Consider the following 19183-nt stretch of genomic DNA (forward strand, 5'->3'; position numbering starts at 1 on the left):
AGGAGGGTGCATAGTGTTTATGGGGGTGATTAAATGTGACCAGCCCAAATGCTGGCTGCTTTGGGAAAGGGGAAAATCTCTGGCTCCATTTTTTTTTCTTTATTTTTTTTTTGGGGGGGTGTCACATCCAGCGGTGCTCAGGGATTACTCCTGGCTCTGTGCTAAGAAATCGCTCCTGGCTCAAGAGACAATATGGGAATACCAGGGATCAAACCCACATCAGTCCTGAGTCAGTCGCTTGCAAGGCAAACATCCTACCACTGTGCTATGACTCCGGCCCCAACTGGCCCCATTTTCTAAGGAAACAGTATTGGCCCCAAGAGTGCAGAAATTTGCTCTGTGTGTGTGTGTGGGCGGGGGTGTCTCAGGGCTTTAATGAGGTAGCTCTGGAATTTGGTCCATTTATCTGGGCCAATCTGTGAAGCAGAGCAAATCCTGTTTGGAGAGACAGAATTTCGAGGCCAGCTGTGGGGGACAGGCGGAGGCACCTCTCTGTTCCTCCCGAGTGGACAGACATGCAGGGGCCTCTTTGATGATGTTGGTTGAGAAACCAAGTGGGGTTTCTATACCAGTTTGTGTGTGTGTGTGTGTGTGTGTGTGTGTGTGTGTGGTTTTTGGGTCACACCCGGTAGTGCTCAGGGGTTATTCCTGGCTCCAGGCTCAGAAATTGCTCCAGGCAGGCACGGGGGACCATATGGGACACCGGAATTCGAACCAGTGACCTCCTGCATGAAGGGCAAACGCCTTACCTCCATGCTATCTCTCTGGCCCCTCTATACCAGTTTCTATACCAGAGAGGAGAAAGCTTGGGTGAGTGAGTCTATGGTCTCAGCGGCCAGATCTGGCATTGATTAGCCATGTCTGTTGTGTGAGTAGGAGGAGGAGGAGAGGCAGCCCAGAGGGACCAATCCTGAGCTGCTAGGACTCTTCATCTGAGCTCTGGGCATGTTTTCTTTCTGTGGTGACACCTCGGTTTGAACCTTAGGAGGGATGAGCATTTGGGAGTCTTAAGTAGGAAGTGAACCCCAAAGTATGTGTGTGTGGTCTGGGCAGAAGCAGAGCATAGGGTGCAACAGACACAGACATCTCCATCTCCACAGGATGGAGAAGATGGGAATGTGGGGTGGGGGGAGCTGACCTGGCAAAGCTGGGGCTGGGAGGGCAACCACAGCTCCTGCTGACCTCTGCCTGAAAATCCAGGTGCAAGGATACCTCACAGCCACTCTGGCTGTTTTGGGACATGATGGTAGTCATTCTGGAGAAACTTGTCACATCTTCATCAGATCTTCACCTTGGGAGTGTCCATGCCTGGATTGGGGTAAAGCGGGGATCAGCAGTAGTGATTCCAGCATACATCAAGGGATCCTCAGACCCCAAGGATCCTGTGAGAAGAGCCTGAGTGTCACTGGGAAAGTTAGCAGGGAAGCACCCTTTGCCCATGCCCACATGCCAGTTCTCAGGCCATGGCATCTATCATAGTCCCTGAGGATGTCAGCTGCTCTTCCTATGCTGGTCCCCTCTCACTGTCCCAACAGTTTTTCACTGAAGTCTTGTTCCTGGTGCTACCCCTCACTTTTCAAAGGATTCGGCAAAGGATTCAAGGCTCAGAGAGGGGAAAGGACTGGTCCAAGGATACACAGCAGTGGTGTGTGTGTCCCTAGGAAGCCTCTGAGCTGAGAGCATCCCTGATGGACGGGAGTTCACATTGGGGAGAGGGAGGGTGAGCTGGGTGGTCATGTGCAGAACTGCAAGGGGGCTGCTGGAAGTGACATGCTTGGTGGCAGGTGTCACCTGGGACCCAAGTTGGGCAGGAAAGGACTAGGAACCCTGGAAGCTCAAGCCTGTAAGATGGCCATGTGGAAAAGATGCAGACGCTGAACCTTGGGGGATGTGTGGCTAGGAAGGCCATTTTGGGATGTGTGTGTGTGTGTGTGTGTGTGTGTGTGTGTGTGTGTGTGTGTGAGAGAGAGAGAGAGAGAGAGAGAGAGAGAGAGACAGAGACAGAGACAGAGACAGAGACAGACAGAGAGAAACAGAGAGAGAGACAGAGACAGAGAGAAGGCTCAGATCAGTCTGGGCTGTATAGACTCCCCCAGCTCAAACTTCCCCTTGGAGAAGAGCCTGGACTCCCCCCACCCTAGCCTCTCCTGCTACGTGTCAGGAGGGAGGCCCCTCACTGCACCCTCCGCTTCTCACACCTTCCCTGTGAAACCGCAGTGCCGCCCACGAGCTGGGGACAATGTGTGAATCAATGATAAAATAAGTGAAACCCACAGCACCACTTTAGGAAGGGGGGAAAAAAGTGCCAGGATGTGTGACTCGTCCCTAAATCCGGATTTGGGACTATCAGATTCCCCCCCACACACACACCAGCAAAGAAGCTGTTAGGATTCCTGGGACCAAGAAAAAGGGGAGTTAATGGTGGTAGGAGCAGGGGAGGTGTCCCCCGAGTCCCACCCATTCAGCCTATACCCTGAACATGCTTATTTCTGCTTCCATTACTCCTCCCCTCAGTACTTCTGTGCTTCCTGAGCCCCCGCAATGTCATAACTGTTGTTTCCCCCAGATCAATTCATTGATTGATTGATCTGGAGGGTCTGAGGAGACCTGGGTGCTCTGGTTTTCCATGTCTGAGTCTCTGATGGAGTTGGGGGGGGTAGATGAGGTTATGGTGCTGCCTCCACAGCTCCCAGGTGCTCCCCACTTTTGCAGGTTGAGTGGAGGTGGGTGTTGGATTTGTGGGCCCAGCCTTTTCTTCCAGCATCATTTTCCATGGAGATGAGGTGCTAAGGGAGGGTGGGTTTCCAGGCTGCTGCAGGCCTCAGTACCCCCAGATACCAGGGTATTGAAGAGCCTGCCTCCCTTCTGGCCCCTCTTAAGGGGATCTGCGATATGGAAGGAATAAAAAGGGAGGAGACACCATGATAGGATGGGTCCTAACTGGGCCCCTCAGAGGTGCCTGGAACCCCACCAGGGCCAGAGGGGGCATCGGGCAAAGGCCCTAAATTCCCCACCCACTGGGAATGACATGTTTCTGGAGGACCCAGGGCTCAGCTGATTGTCACCATCACCCACATTCCAGCTGGGTAGATCGAGGACATGGCCGGGAGGGCCCCTGGCCACCCCCATTTCAGCACGTCCCTCTGCCTGGTGTTTCCCGCCAGTAGGCCACCCGGCCATCAGGGACTCTTATTCCTCTCTTTCTCTGGAGCATCCCCCAACTCTGGTGCTAGGGGACATGTGGAAAGGCTCACTGGGTCCTTTTACTGCCTCATGTGATGAAGGAGCCTTTGCGAGCTCCCTCATCTGTGAGCCCCAGAGTAAGGTGTGGGAGGTAATGCTGTGATGGAAGGATTTTCTTGACCTCGGCTGGGCCACAGTGTGCTGGAGGCTCAACTTTTCCTTCCCCCAGATATAGAGTATTTAACCCAGGGCCTCACACATGCAAGGCAAGAAAATTGCTCTCCTCCTGGGCTCAATCCCGGCACCCCATATGGTCCCTCAAGTCTGCCAGGAGTAATTTCTTTTTTTTGGGGGGGGGTCACACCCGGCAGTCTTCAGGGATTACTCTTGGCTCTCTGCTCAGAAATCGCTCCTGGCAGGCTTGGGGACCATATGGGGTCCCAGGATTCAAACCAGCGACCTTCTGCATGCAAGGCAAATGCCTTACCTCCATGCCATCTCTCCGACCCCAAGGAGTAATTTCCGAGTACAAAACCAGAGAAAACCCCAGAGTGCCATTATGTATAGTCCCAAAACTATAAAAAATTAAAAAGGGGGCCGGGCGGTGGCGCTAAAGGTAAGGTGCCTGCCTTGCCTGCACTAGCCTTGGACAGACCGCGGTTCGATCCCCCGGTGTCCCATATGGTCCCCCAAGCCAGGAGCAACTTCTGAGCACATAGCCAGGAGTAACCCCTGAGCGTTACTGGGTGTGGCCCAAAAACCAAAAAAAAAAAAAATTAAAAAGGAAGGAAGGGAGGGAGGGAGGGAGGGAGGGAGGGAGGGAGGGAGGGAGGAAGGAAGGAAGGAAGGAAGGAAGGAAGGAAGGAAGGAAGGAAGGAAGGAAGGAAGGAAGGAAGGAAGGAAGGAAGGAAGGAAGGAAGGAAGGAAGGAAGGAAAGAGAGAAGGAAGGAAGGAAGGAAGGAAAGAGAGAAGGAAGGAAGAAAGAAAGGAAAGAAGGAAGGAGGGAAGGAAGGAAGGAAGGAAGGAAGGAAGGAAGGAAGGAAGGAAGGAAGGAAGGAAGGAAGGAAGGAAGGAAGGAAGGAAAGGAAGGAAGGAAAGGAAGGAAGGAAGGAAGGGAGGAAGGAAGGAAGGAAAGAAAGAAGGAAGGAGAAAAAAGTATTCTTTTTTTGTTTGTTTGTTTGTTTTTGGGCCACACCCGGCGGTGCTCAGGGGTTACTCCTGGCTGGCTGCTCAGAAATAGCTCCTGGCAGGCATGAGGGACCATATGGGACACCGGGATTCGAACCAACCACCTTAGGTCCTGGATCAGCTGCTTGCAAGGCAAACACCACTGTGCTATCTCTCCAGCCCCGAAAAAAGTATTCTTTCACTGACTGCCTCACTGGCCTCTATTCATTTTTGGTTGGGGCCCTCACCCAGCAGTGCTCAAAGAGGACTCCTGGATCTATGCTGAGGGGTCACTCGTGGCAGAGCTCAGGAGACCCTCTGGAGTGCTGTCTGAGTTAGTCCAATGCAAGACAAATCCTTCCCTGCTGTGCAGTCTCTCTGGCCCATTTCTGGGCATAAGACCAAACTCTTGAATCTGGAGCATGTGTAAAACGCATCTTTTCCTCCAGGAAGGAACAAGTTGGGGCATTTAGGGCTCCAGATCAGGCCAGCCCCCCTATAGCATGCCTGTGTGCCTTGGGGATTTCTCTGTTCAGGCAGGATGGGATCCCCATGTGCCTGCTGAGGGTTACCGAGGTGTGTCGCCACACCACAGCCACCAGCTCTGATGGCACGTCCCAGCAGGCCTGTACCCCTCCTGGCATGAGAGAGGCATGCGGGTCTGTATCTCTGTCCTGCAGGTAGGGTCCACTCTGCCTTGTGCCAGGGACATGCTTGATCCTTGCTTGCCAGGGACCAGGAAATAGTAGAGCACTTAGGGGGACGCATGCCGCGTAGTCACCTGACTTGCATTTAATTCTCAGCACCCAGAACATCACTGGGTTGACCCAGGTCATTTCCAGCCTCTTAGGAAATTACTTGCGTTGAACTACCAGCCTGCCTGGCACTTTCCCCTTCACCAAAAGAATCACTCAGTGAAATCCTGATGATTCATGTAATGGCATGGACCGAAAAAGGGAAACTGCCCCCCCATGTCCCTGACTGTCCATCTGAGTGCCTGTCACATACTGAGGCTGGGTGACCCCTCCTGGAACCTCCTGCACAGATCTGCTGGTGGCTAGAAATCCTGGGTGCTACTGTTGGGGGTCCCCACGGCTCCCCGCTGCCCAGAGAAGCTTCAAGTCTACACTTGTGGCTCTGAGCCGGCCCACGTGTCCTCTGACTGTTGCAGGAATGTGGGCATTTGGCCCAGAAAAGAGTATTTCTGGCTTCCTGCGCTTGGGGCCCACCCTGGCATGGCCTGACCTGGACATGCAGGATGGTGGGGGGGGAGGGAAACAGCAACTCTGGCCTGCCCCCCTTTCCCTGCATCGGAGCCTCACTGCCCCCAATCCATCCTCCATGGGCACCTAGCATGGTGGAGAATCCTAACAGGAGATTTGGTGGCAACCTCTGCAATGGACGTGGTGTTCCTACATTAGCAGAAAAGAAGCCATGACAAATCTTTATTCCTCGTCAGGCTGTACATGGGGTGCCCTATGCTGAGGCCAGGGCCAGAGATGTTGAAAGCTTATCTCGGACATAGGGCGCCTGCCTCCCCCATGGCCTTCCCCCAACTTCCTACCCCCCCCTGTCTTTGGGGAGCTTGAGCTCCTGGCATGCACATCTGGCCAGAAGAAACCTTTGGCAATGCCTGTGGCAAGTCCACTGCATGAAATTTCCTGAATATCCAGAGAAGTTCCCTCACCTGCGTACACAAGAGCTGCCACTGGGTCTGAGACGCCTGCTGCTGTCTTCCAGCTGCTCGGAGCTGCTTTTATTTCCCCATCTTAAGTGTGGAGCCACACACACAGGCCCAGCCCCTGGTGGGGATGTGCTGGAAACCCTCTGCTGGCAGCAGGGCATGGCATTGGGTGGGAGCGTGGGGCATGGAGGCAGTTTTTGCTGGCCTGAGTGTTTCTGATTCCAAAAGTGTAGGGAAGAGAGGCTGGGAGCCTGGAGCCAAGCCTAGGCCAATGCTCAGAGCCTCACTGCCTCAGCAGCTGCAGGACTGAGTGTCCATACAGCAGGCCACTCCATGGTATGTCCGTGGGGCATGTCTTTCTCCTGTTTGCATTTCGGGGAGTCTCTGGCCCGCACCTCCCTCTGTGAGCAGCCAGGTCCCTGAGAACTCTTCCTGGAAGGTAGAAGGGTTGGTGTGTTCTCTTTCTTGGATGTCAGAGGGATGATCCTATTCCTTTCTGTCATCTCCAGGTTTGCCTGAATGTAAAAGGGGACAGCAAGGGTGTGGCCCCTTGGTGGCACTGGGTCCTCTTAAAGTCTTCCAAGGTGTGGTTAGAGAGTATGTTGTATTATTTATTAATTATAAAGTCCTAGTGGTGTGGATGGATGGCGAGGCCTTTCTTGGCTTGGCCCCAAGCCTGCAGCCCCTTCAGCCGGCGGGTCTATAGATGCAGGGTGACGAAGAAGAAATGATCCACAGGAAATCAATTGAAGTTTCAAGAGAAATCCAGCTTTATTACAAGGCCCTAATCGCCATGTGCTTTTTTTCACATGGCCTCTAAGCTAAGCAGCCTCTTTCCTGCTGCTCTGCATCTATCCTGGGTCTGATCTCTCCTTGCTGCATCTCTTCTCCCCTCCCTCCAGGTAACCCCTGAATTACCAACCACAGACCCCCTTCCAGCTGTGGGTGGGTCTCACCTTCCAAGGTGAGATTAGCATATGGCTTTGGGGAGGGGTCACAAGAGGCTACCAAGCAAACGGGGAAATGGGGCTTCATGGAGGTGGTGGCAGCTTGGGACAGTGGAGAGTAGAGGAAAGGAGGAGGACTTAAGGAAGAGAGGGAGGGAGAGAAGGGTGCGCTCTGCAGCTATGTGCCTGGTCTGTGTGTGCCTCAGTTTCCCCCATGTAAACCAAAGGTGACAATGTCCCCAATACTGGGTAAGTGGTTTAACATGATTGAGCTGCCTCTGAACAGGTAAACTGAGGCCCAAAGAGGTTAAGGAAGTGATCTGGGCTGACTCAGCCAGTTCTTGGAACCTGATGCTGGCTTGTGGTCATTGCTCGCCGCCCCACACCCCCACCAGGCCTCTTAAATCTGCCTTTTGTGGAGTAAATCGCGTGACCCTCAACCCACAGAGTAAGGCCAGTGGTGGCTCCTCTCTGCCTCCTGATTTCTCTCAAAGAGCTCACAGCCTCTCCCCTTCTCTCCCTCCTTCCTTCCCTTCTTCCTTATCTCTCCTTCCCTCCCTCCTTCCTTCCTTCCTTCCCTCTATTCTCCCCCGGCCACTCTTCTCTCGCTGTCACTCTCCTCCTCTGTGCTTCTCTTCACCAGAGGGGCAGGCCCAACTGAGCCTGGGATTCTATGGCAGACCTGGAACAGGAGAGAATGGACCCTGGCCCTGACCCCACCTTGCAAAAACCCCCTAGTCTGGCCATCTTGGACACACCATCCCACCCCCACAGCAGAGTCTTCATGACCTCACCTCAAGAGTGGGCCTCATTTGGTCCTGCTGTGCTCATTCATCCCCCATGGTCATGGGATGACCTGCACAGACATTCCAGAACATTCCAGACCTATCCTAAGATCTTGAGAATTTGCTGTATCACCTACAGGGGCTTTTCTGCTCCTCTCCCACAGTGTCCAGAGCAGAGTTCATGTTCCCTGCAATCTGAGCACATAGGAGACAACAGCTACTCTTTAGTAAGTACTGGTTGCATTCTCACATATTGCCCAGGGAGCATTCCCTTCCTAAGCCGGAGCCCAAAACCTCACAGTAGCCCTGGCAGTCCTTATTTTCCAGGTCTGGGGCATGTCAGGTGCAAAACTTCCTGGTGCCACAGAGCCACAATAGGGAGAGAGAACATCACCCACTCCTCAGTCTGAGTGGTCACTTCCTGCTACTCCCATTGGCCGCAGAAGCCCCTTCTCCCAGGATTCACTGATGTCACATACCTTTGCCCAAGTGCAGGGGAGGAAATGGGAATACCCCATCCCGTCCAGATCCCTGATTTGTAGTATGTATGTAGGATTCCTGCCCCAGATGATTTCAGGCTGCCAACATGCCATCAATTGACATGTCCTCAGGAAGAACACAGCTCATTCCCCAATCCAGGACAGCAGAGGGCTCCGGTGGGGATCCCCCGTGCTCCTGTCTGCCCTCAGCCCTCTCCCACAGGATTCCCTCGCAGGCCCTGCTGGGGTCTTGGTGTCACTTGAGGCTGGGTGATATGACTGAGCCCCAGGGGCAGCTCTGCAGCACAGCCGTGGAATATTAAGGCCTCCCGGCCCCGCCGTGGGCGATATTCCTGCCAGACCAGGAGCAGAGCCCTGTAAACGCCAGGATATAATGGATAATAAAAGTTTGCCTGGAAATAGTGAGTCCCCTGGAGTCCTGTCATCCCTGCCACGCACGCGGCTCTCGGAGCTCACACCCCAGATCAGGAGGCGCCAATGTCATGTAAATATATTGGGTCTCTCGCCAGCTGCGTGCTGAGATTTATTTTATTGAAAGGGTGGGGGTGCCAGGGGCTCGGGCTCATTGTCCCGGTAACTTTGGGAAATGCTTGGCCATCTTCCCAGTTTCTGGGAGATAGTGGTGTGATTGCCCAAGTTCCTCCCCAGAGGTCATAGATGCCTCTGGCATGGGTTTCCCCCCACTTCCGAGTGGGGGCTTTGGAGAGGACAGATCCCCTCTAGGCCTGAGGATGACTATTTCTGAGTGTCCACATCTGGCACAAGCCACATGGTCAGCCACCCAGTGGGGAAGGTGCTGGCAGGAGCCAGGATTTGTCTGAGAGTCTTTGGGGGGTCTTCGCCGCCATATGCTTGTGTCAGGCCCAATGGTTGAGCTGCAGATGGGGCACAGCAGGGGTGTGGAGGCCCCACTGGTTCTGATGGAGGAGCTTGGCCCTGTCTGCGGCTATGCTGCCTCAGTCCCTGTGCCCCTTCTGCCACCCAGGCTGGCCTGTCATGTCAGCGGCCATCCATGGTCCCTGGTGGATTCTTACCCTGGGGCACTTTCCACTCTTCTGCCATCTGGAGCTTTCTATTATAGATCAGTGCCAAAAGGGTTCCGAGTTCCAAGGCCGATTGCAGGCTTTGTATGCTGGAGAGAGACCTAGGTTTGTCCCTGGTACCACATGGTCCACCACCAGGAGTGACCCTGGACCACTAAGCTGGGTATAGCCCCTGAGCACTACCGGAAGGCCACAAGGAAAAGGGAAAAATACCCTACATGGCGTCTCTGGTGAGGGGGGGGGGGTCCGGTCCCTGAGAAGCTGCACCTCCAGGGAGAATGGCTAGAAGGGAAATGGAGAGAGTCAGGAGGGGCAGGCATGCTTCAGAGTCCTGTATATTTTTGGACAGTATCAGGCGCCATAGTGATAGTGAGGTGCAGTGGTCAACTCGCCTTAACCCCACAGACCATGTCTGTCCTAACCAGACTAACCCTACACTCCAGCCCACAGAGCTGCCCCCTCAGGCTTGCTTCTCTCCAGCACTGAAAGGCTAGGCAGGGTTAAGGACTTAAAGAGACAGCAGACCATTTTCTCTGCTGTGTTTTGGGGGCTCTAGGGCTGGAACTCTGCTCTCACCCAGAGAAGCCTAAGTCTGTTGTCCCAGGGGGGAAAAAGGCAGAGCTGGGAGCATGGAGCAGGAGGTGGGTGGCTTGGAACTGGGCTGCCCCTGCTGAATTTGTGTCCCTGAGTGGGCTTCCCCTCCGACTGGGTCCTGGAGGGGAAAATGGCCACTCCGAGGGGCCTCCTGCCCCAAGCATGTAGGTGTTCTCCCCTGGGCCCCTTAGCCCAGCAGGCTCCCCCATAGTGCTTAGGTGACTGAAGCTTCACCACAGAGATGGCAGCCAGCAGAGTTATTTTTGGAGAGGTCCGTGGTGGGGGGAGTTTCCTTTTGGCATTAGCAGCCGCCTGGAGGCCGGGCCAGGGGAAGTCCCGTGCTGAGATGGGCCGGCCTCTTCCTCACCGGCCTGGCACGAAGAGGCCACCAGATCTCTCTCTCCTGGCTCCCCAGTACCGCGTGTCTGCCCTGCACCCCAAACTGAGCTGCTGCTGCTTATGGAAGCTTCCCAGGAGACGCTGTGCAAGGTACTGGCTTTCCCCTTGTCCTGCCCGCCAGCTTCATCCCCCAGGAGGCAGCCTAGATCCATCCAGGCCTGCACCTACAGGCCCCCAACTGGCCTGGCCATGCCTCAGCCCTGCTGTCTCCTGGATCATTTATTGGTAGGGGGCTTGGGGAGATAGTGCCACTGCCAAGAGTAGCCTTTGCTCACTATAGGCTGGGCATGGGGTGTCTCCAGCTGGGCTCGCTGGGAATGACTCCAGATTCTGGCAGGGCTCCTCCAGTTGCTCTCTGGGTGTGTGAAGAGTACATCCAGCTGTCCTTAGTTTTCTTTTTTTTTTTTTTTCCCCCTTCCCCCTCCACTCTGTCCTTAGTTTTCTGAGGTGGTCTTTGGTTGAGGGGCCTTTTCCAGTTGTCAGAGCAAATAGTTCTGCCCAGATGTTTCTCCTTTGTGGGGACTGGAGCCATAGCACAGCAGGTAGGGCACTTGTCTTTCACATGGCAGACCCAGATACCATCCCAGGCATCCCAGATGGTCCCCAGAAGTGATTCCTGAGTGCAGAGCCAGGAGACAAACTAGGTGGGGTCCCAAAATTAATACAAATTTTTCTTTCAAACCCCAAGCAGACACGGGAAAGGGGATGAAGGACATGCCCCCCTTTTCACAGGCAAGGGGTGACGAGGCCTGAGGTAGGCTATGGCAGGAAATGAGTTGCTGTGACCCAGAGGAATGAGGTGGCAGAGTTGAGGGGATGACCCCAGGTTTCTTCCTTCTGGCCTCTGGTACTCGGGTGCTCTGCCCTCCTCCCCCCACTTAGCTTGCCCTCCTGCTAGGGCTCTGGCTGGCCTTCCTCGTTGCCCTGGAGATTTGCCACGTGTGAGCAGTCGAGACTGGTGAATGAAGGCAGAGAGGAGCCAGGGAGAGATAGGTTGTGTTCAGGAAAGATTCCAGGAAAAGCTGTCTGGAAGAGGTGCTATGGAATGAGCTCTGAAGGAGGAGCGAGGTTCCCCCTTGATCTTCCCTCCTCGCAGGGGGCCCTGAGGAGAAAGCAAGTTTACAACACTGAGGAGAGGTTCTGGAAAAAAGAATGCCCACCCCACTCCTCCATACCTGCTCTGGCTCTAGCCCCAGGTGGTCCCAGAGCATTGTCTTAGGGAAGGGAGATGGAAACCCAGACTTGGGGGTGTTGTTGAACTGGTTCTACTGCTAGGCCCAGGTGAGCCACTCATCTTCCTTAAGCCTCAGTTTCCTTTTTTTTTTTTTTTTTTTTTTTTTTTGGCTTTTGGGTCACACCCGGCAGAGCTCAGGGGTTACTCCTCACTCTATGCTCAGAAATCGCTCCTGGCAGGCACCGGGGACCATATGGGACGCCGGGATTTGAACCACAGACCTTCTGCCTGAAAGGCAAACGCCTTACCTCCATGCTATCTCTCTGGCCCCGAGCCTCAGTTTCTTTACAGGTAAAATGGTGTCCAGGGGGCCGGAGTGATAGTACAGTAGGCAGGACATTTGCCTTGTACGTGGCAGACTCAAGTTGATGCCCACCATCCTCTATCTCATCCTATCCCTGAACCTGCCAGGAGTGATTCCTGAGTTCAGAGCAGAAGTAACCCCTGAGCACTGCCGGGGTGGCTCCCCAAAAAAGTAGGTCCAGCAAACACCCCTTCCCAGAAGACCCTTTTACCTTCTACTCGGGGACCTAGCTGTGCCGAGTTCCCAAGCCAGAGCCTCCCATTCCCAGTCAGAAATAAGGGCCTGGTGTCTCCTTGGACTAGGTCCCCCAGTACCCTGGCTTTTCCTCCCAGAATCAGGCCCCAAAGGAGGAGGAAGTGAAAGGCTACCAGAGAAGTGGGTGGTGTGGTTGGTGATTTCTGGGGTGCTGACTGTGAAGTGGGGATTCTGGCCTGAGACTTCAGGGCCGAGGGAATGGACCAAAGGTGTCGGGTTTGTGCCGGGCCTGGATATGTCCCGTGCCCACCGAGATTCAGAGGCAGTGAATCTGACCTGCAGAGTCTTGGCCCAGCATGGACGGGGCGTGGAGATCGGGAGGCAGCAGCACCCAGAACCAAGGTGTGAGTGCAGGACTCTGCCACAAGTGCTCATGGGCTGTTGTGCATTGCAGAAAGGCCTAGAAGGAGCTACATGCTGGGAATCAGGAAGGACTGGGCACTCATGCCAGCTGGGAAGAAATTGGGGTACCCCGGGAGCTTTGTTTGGGGAGCAGTGAATGGCATTTGTGTGCTCAGCAGCCCGACTTTGGTGGTACGGAGGACACCTCTGAGGGGTGGGGAGGCCGGGAAGCCTGGTGAGCAGCTATTTCAGGGACTTCCCCCACCCTGACAAAGGTGGGACCCTGGGGGAACAAGACGGGAGCGTGGTGAAGGGAGAAAGAAGGGAAGGCCCCTATTGGGCTGGCTCCTGAAACTCCGGGTCTCTGGAAGCACAGACCAGAGCACCCTTTGGGTGAGTGAAGTCCTTTCTTTTCCTTCCTCCCTCCCTCCCTCCCTCCCTCCCTCCCTCCCTCCCTCCCTCCCTCCCTCCCTCCCTCCCTCCCTCCTTCCCTCCCTCCCTCCCTCCCTCCCTTCCTTCCTTCCTTCCTTCCTTCCTTCCTTCCTTCCTTCCTTCCTTCCTTCCTTCCTTCCTTCCTTCCTCTCGATTCCTTCATTCCTTCCTTCCTCTCAATTCCTTCCTTCCTTCCTTTCTTTCTTCCAGCAGCCTTGACGCCCATCCTTCAGCTCCCTTGTCCTGAGGAGGGAGTCGGGAGCCAGTGCTGGGGCCACACTGACCTCCCACAGGCTTCCTGGAGCTGATGTCAGGGTCCAAGTCCTGCTGGAGTCAGAGAATCGGAGCCACATGAGGGCACAGGGAGGGAACTCAGGCCTGTGAGAAAGACAGACACCATCTGTGGCCTGTCCCCAGGACTGGCCCATGACCAGGTTGTTTCCTGTCAAGTGATGGATGGTTAATCGCTGCTCATGCCAAGATGGTGGAGGAGTGGGGCTGGGCCGGGAGCTCCCCAGCAGCCACAGACATTTGTTCGGCCGTTCTGCCAGGGCAGTAGGGACTCGAGGAGCCAGGCAGACACATACACACACACACACACACACACACACACACACACACACACACACACACACACACACACTAGATTTCCAGCATTCATTCTGTCTATGGCCTGCAGTGTGGAAAGAGTGACCTCGGGCCCACCCACGGCTTGATCTCTCTGAACCTGCATTCCCTCCTCTGCAGTTGGATGACAGCAAACGCCTCTAAAGGAAGTGTGGGAAGCATAAAGTGGGGTGCACGGCAGCTGGCACAGTGCATGGGCTTTTCGAGTGGGGGCGCCCTGGTCCATCCGAGGTCAGCCGCTTGCAAGGCAAACATCTTGCCACTGTGCTATCACTCTGACCCCTGAACCCTCTGTTTTACTGGGGTGCACATTCAGCTGATTTCAATAACTGATACACAATTCAATCATGCCCCAACCCCTGTGGACATTCTTGAGCAAAGAGCCTTGTTCTGCAGGGGTCTGGGAGGGTGACTTGTCACTGTGGACATGCAAGGCAGTGATTGGGACATGAGTCATCACGCGGTGGACTCGTGTCTCTGCTGACATGATGTGTGCCATTTGTGGGGTCCAGAATAGACATTGGCCTGACTTCTCATCTTTACAAGGTGCTCACAGTGATGGGGGAGCAGAGAGATAATACAGCAGATTTGCTTTGCTTTGCATGGACTGATCCAGGTTCGATCACCAGCATCCCTTACCGTCTCCCGAGCACTGCCAGGAGTGATTCCTGAGCGCAGAGCCAGGAGTAACCCCTGAACATCACCAGATGTGGCCTAAAAACCAACACATAAAATAAAACATGCCCATAAATGTATCAATTCGGTATGACTTTGAGCTGAGCCAATAGAGTTAGCACCAGGTTGTGTCATCCATCATGGTGACTCCCAAGGGGGCTGGAAGCTGGGCAGAGCTCCTAGGGGTGCCCCAGAGTTGGGCGAGGGCTCGCTCATTCTGACATGTATGACTTGTTCCAGTGCCAGCCGGTAAAACAGAGGGAAGGGGCACTGCCCAATTCCTGAAGATGGAGGAGGTAGACTAAGGATGTGGAAGTGGTCCAAGGGTAAAGTTAGGGCAAGGGGGCAGGTGGGCAGGTGCCAAGGTTCTGGGAGCTAAAGACAGAGGTTCTGGCTCAGTTTTCACTGCTCTAATCTTTGCCCCATGGTGGCCCCCAATGGCAGATGGTGGTAAGCATGTCTCCCCAGGGCTGGAGCGCAGCCCAAAGAAGCTGTGGCCACACAGGGTGCACAGTTCATCCCAGTCATCGCCCTGCAGTCTGTGTGCAGATGTACAGTCCCCTGAGTCCCTGCTTCAGGGAGCTGCTGGCGCTTATCCCGAGTGTTTATCCCGAGGCTCTTGATATCCCCATCCTGAATGTGTCCCTCGCTCCAGTGTGGGAGCTCTGGCACAGATGGCAGGCACTGTTGATGGGGGCTGTACATCCATCTATAGCTCAGGAGGCAGTCAGTAGGAGCCCGTGGGGGAGGTTACCAGGTGAAAGTGGTCATGTGAGGGAGAGAGACCTCAGGTCCAGCACCCCATCATGCCCTCCCACCACATGGCTCTGGAAAGTTCAAAGCAGACTTGTCTACTTAGTTCCCCACCCCACCCCCAATCAGGGCAGAATTCAAGCAATGCCGTGTGGGACAGTTAGTAGCGGGGACTGGGGGGGGGGGGAGCTGCAGATATCCCCTAGGGCTCTCTGTCCTGCAGTCTAAGCTGCCGGAGCAGGATGAAATAGGACACCCCCCCCCAATAACCTGTGAAATGGGTCCTTCTAAATCACTGGGAATAACCCTAGTATCTGAGCCAGACTGCCTCATGGGGGACAGGTGTGACCCATTCAGTCCAACCCTGCTTCTGTCAAGCATAGAGACCATGGGTGGGGCACCTGCCAGCACAAGAAGTCCCTCCCCGGGCCACCCCAGAGAGAGTGCATCCATGTGCAGGTGAGAAAACTTTTGTTTTCTTTTTCAGCCTGTTCCTTTGTGAGGCTGGCATGCAGGATGGCAGGACAGCCCGGCCACCTACCCCAGGGAGGGTGCCCCAACAACCTATGCCACAGCCCAGGGCCCGCACACCCTCCTGACCCACAGGTAAGCCTGTTTCTTCCTGTCTGCAGTGTTGGGATCTACCAGGCATACAATCCTGGAGGCAGCCTCTTGGTAGCTCCTAGAGCCGTGATGGCGAACCTACAGTATGCGTGCCAGTGGCAGCATGCGAAGGCCTGGCAACTGGCACAAGGAAGGTCCGGCTCAGCAGGAGGCAAGTGTGATACTAAAGGCTTGTTATTAAGGTTTAATTGATGTGCTGGCACTTTGAGGAAATTCTTTTGGTTTTGTGTGGCAGTTTGGGCACTCGGGCTCAAAAAGGTTAGCCATCACTGCCCTAGAGTATTTTGAATGCTCCCAGTGATAGAGTGTTCCCTACCAGTCTGATTGGACTTCATCTCACTGGCAGCCCAGCTAGACCAGAATTGGGGCATCAATCCTGAGTACAGGGGTTCCATGTGACTGCTACAGTTTTGTTTCTCCAGGATCAGCCTTGATTAGGAGGATGGGTCCAGAGGCCCTAGGGACAGTGAAGGAGCAGAGAATAAAAGGCTGGACTTGGGTGGCTGGAACAATAGCATAGCAGGGAAGGTATTTGCCTTGCATGTGGCCAACCTGAGTTCGATCCCTAGCTCCCCACATGGTCTCTTGAGCACCACCAGGTATGGCCCCAAAACCGAAAAACAAAATGGTGGAGTTGGGATCTTGGGTGCTTCTTCTTTTAGGACCTCCGCTCCCTTACCCACCCCCCTTACCACTCCACACTCTTCAGAGGCCAAGCAGGGCCCCACAGTTTCTGTGCCTCTGAGCTGCCTGCACACTCCCTGTACATGCTGGGCTGGGAGCCCAAACACCTCCTCTGAGCTCCATCCAGATGCTCAGCTTCTGGCCCACTCACTCCCCTCTTGGTACTGACTCCACCCCTGGAAATGGGCACCATCTAGATCTTAGCTTCGACTCGACTACCTCAGAATCTCAGGGAGCCTGCAGTGCTGCGTGAACACTGGAGGATAGCTCTGCCCACCCCACCCCAGGACCAGCCAGGGGTGAGGCAATGGGAGAGTAAAAAGAAATGGGGCAGAAAGAAAGGCAGGACCTGGGAGCTCCAACAGGGCCCCTGATCCAAACCAGGAGCCCGGGAGGCCTCCCTAAGAAGAACAGAAAACCCGCAAGGCAAGAGGGCCCAGGCCCTGTGGGCGGCCTGGCATGAAGAAGAGTCAGACCCAGGCTGGGCTCATGTCCCAGGGCTATGAGACCTAAATTAGGAGGAGAAGGAGACTCAGTGACATAATCTCCTTCCTGAGTCATGGAAAGTCGGCCATAGCTTCTTTGTTGGTCCCCAAGCCATGCTCCATCGTGTCCATCTACACCTGGTCAAGAGAAAGGGACGGCAGAGCATATGCAAAGTAGAAATGGAGCATGCGCATGTTTGTGTGTCCATCAAACAGCACTCACATCTAGGCCACCTTTGAATAGACAGATCAGAGTCCACCAGGACAGCTCACGGAAGGCTGGGGGCGGTGGGGCCACCCGGAGTCCTGTAGCAATTTGTCACATTAAGTCATTCTCTTAATAGTTGAGTCCCCCCTCCCTTGATTAATTTTCCAGAATTAGCCAGTTGCATTCTGAGCAATTAGGGTTAATTACAGCCTCATTTGGCAGAGGCAAGCTCCGTAATTAACTTCCGAGGAGGCAGTGGGCTGTGCTCGGAACCCTCTGAAGTGCCACACATGCCGGAGAACGTAATGACATGGTTACGTGCAATTAGTGGCGATTACTGGACTTTGGGCCTTGGCTGTGGCTGGCTGGGCAGCTGCCCAGAGTCCCACCAGCATCTGGACAGATGCGGACAGGGGTAGGAACAGAGAGCAGGCTCCCTATTGCCTCACCAGTGGCCGGAGAGATAGCATGGAGGTAAGGCGTTTGCCTTGCATGCAGAAGGATGGTGGTTTGAATCCCAGCATCCCATGAGGTCCCCCGAGCTTGCCAGGATCGATTTCTGAACATAGAGCCAAGAGTAACCCCTGAGCGCTGCCAGGTATGACCCAAAAAACCCAAACAAAACAAAACAAAAAAAACCCTATTGCCTCACCAAACACCAGCATCTTCGGAGACACCAACCACCAAATTTTGCCCCATTAAGAAGATCAAAGTCTCGGCTCAAGGGATCCCTGGATCCATCCTCAGAGCAGACTCCCCAGGAAGGACCCTGAGTTCAGCCACACTGGGGTTGGCCTCACCCCTTCTCAGCCAGGTGTCCTAGGGGTACTTGATGGTTTTTAACTTCCCGAAGCCCCCGACCTAACATTCCACCACATTAGGCATTCTACCTATATCAGGCATTTCACCCACATCAGAGTGTAAAGGAAACACTCTGTCTTTGGGTTTCTTCTTACATCAGAAAATCCCTTTTTCTGGGGTCCAGAAGATAGTTCAAAGGGCAGATGCAGAGGTGAGGTTCAGAGTTTGGTTCTGGTCCTGCACACTCCCATCCCTGGCCTGAATCCTGAACTGAACTATCAGGCCTACTGGGCTATCTCTCTAGGCTCCTCTCCCCCAGCACTGCTTGGGAACTCTCCCTCGCAAAAATACTAATTGATTTTCAAGGATGGGTGATGGTATCATGGTCTGGGCACAGGCTTCCGGGGTTTAGTTCCAGGGGTGACCCTGGCACTTCTGAATGTCCTGAGCAGTGTCTTGTCCTCATTTCAGTTCCTGATGCTGAAACAGTGGCCACAAGCCCTAGTACCCATATTCAGGGTTGGGACACCCCACTTTGCCTCCCCACCACCATTTATTTTCATTTCACAATCAAGAGCCCAGGGCTAGAAATGTAGAAAGAAGAGTAGCAAAGGGGCTGGAGCCATAGCACAGCCATAGTGTGTTTGCCTTGCATGCAGCCAACCCAGGATGAACCCGGGTTCAATCCCCAGCATCCCATATGATCCCCCGAGTCTGCCAAGAGTGATTTCTGAGCACAGAGCCAGGAGTAACCCCTGAGCATTACCGGGTCTGGCCCCAAAACAAACAACCAAACAACAACAACAAAAAGAAGAGTAGTAAAAATCCATCTTACCCATATGACTCAGTAATACCACTATAATACCACAATATACTAGGAATATACCCTAGGAGCCCAGAAACACAATGTAGGAAAGCCCTCTGTATGCCTATGTTTATTGCAGCATCATTTACAATAGCCAGAATCTGGAAACAACCCATGTGTCTGAGAACAGATGAGTGGATAAAGAAATGGGTACATCTACACGATGGAATACAACATAGCTGTTAGTAAAAATTAAGTCATGAAATTTGCTTATAATGGGTGGATATGGAGAGTATTCTGCTGAGTGAAATGTGTCAGAGGGAGAGGGATAGACAAAGAATCATGGCACTCATTTATGGGATATTTAAAAAAATAAACAGTAATATGGTAATAATACCCAGAGACAAAAGAGATGAGGGCCAGGAGGGACCAGTCCATGGGAGGAAGCTTACCACAGAGAGCAGAGTAGTAAAATTAGGTAGAGAAGGGACCATTATGACAGTTGGAAATGGTCACTCTGGACAAGAACTGGGTGCTGAAAGGAGATAAAGTGATATGCGTGATGCCCCTTCAGAAACAAAATTACAAACCAAAGTATCTAACAGAAAAAAGAAGGAAGAGAGGAGAAAAATGTCTGCCACAAGAGTCAGAT

General features: G+C 53.9%; 1 protein-coding gene across 1 annotated transcript in view; it reads left to right on the forward strand.

The window, feature by feature from the left end:
• The window catches only part of NEK6 (NIMA related kinase 6), a 54933-nt gene that overhangs the window by 13865 nt on the left and 21885 nt on the right, over positions 1 to 19183 (forward strand). Inside the window, exon 2 of the mRNA XM_049774223.1 lies at positions 15412 to 15530. Within this exon, the coding sequence (XP_049630180.1) occupies positions 15441 to 15530 (90 nt within the window). The 5' untranslated portion in view covers positions 15412 to 15440. The remainder of the gene's footprint in view (positions 1 to 15411; positions 15531 to 19183) is intronic.

This window comes from Suncus etruscus, chromosome 5, assembly GCF_024139225.1.
Source record: "Suncus etruscus isolate mSunEtr1 chromosome 5, mSunEtr1.pri.cur, whole genome shotgun sequence".
Lineage (NCBI taxonomy): Eukaryota > Metazoa > Chordata > Mammalia > Eulipotyphla > Soricidae > Suncus > Suncus etruscus.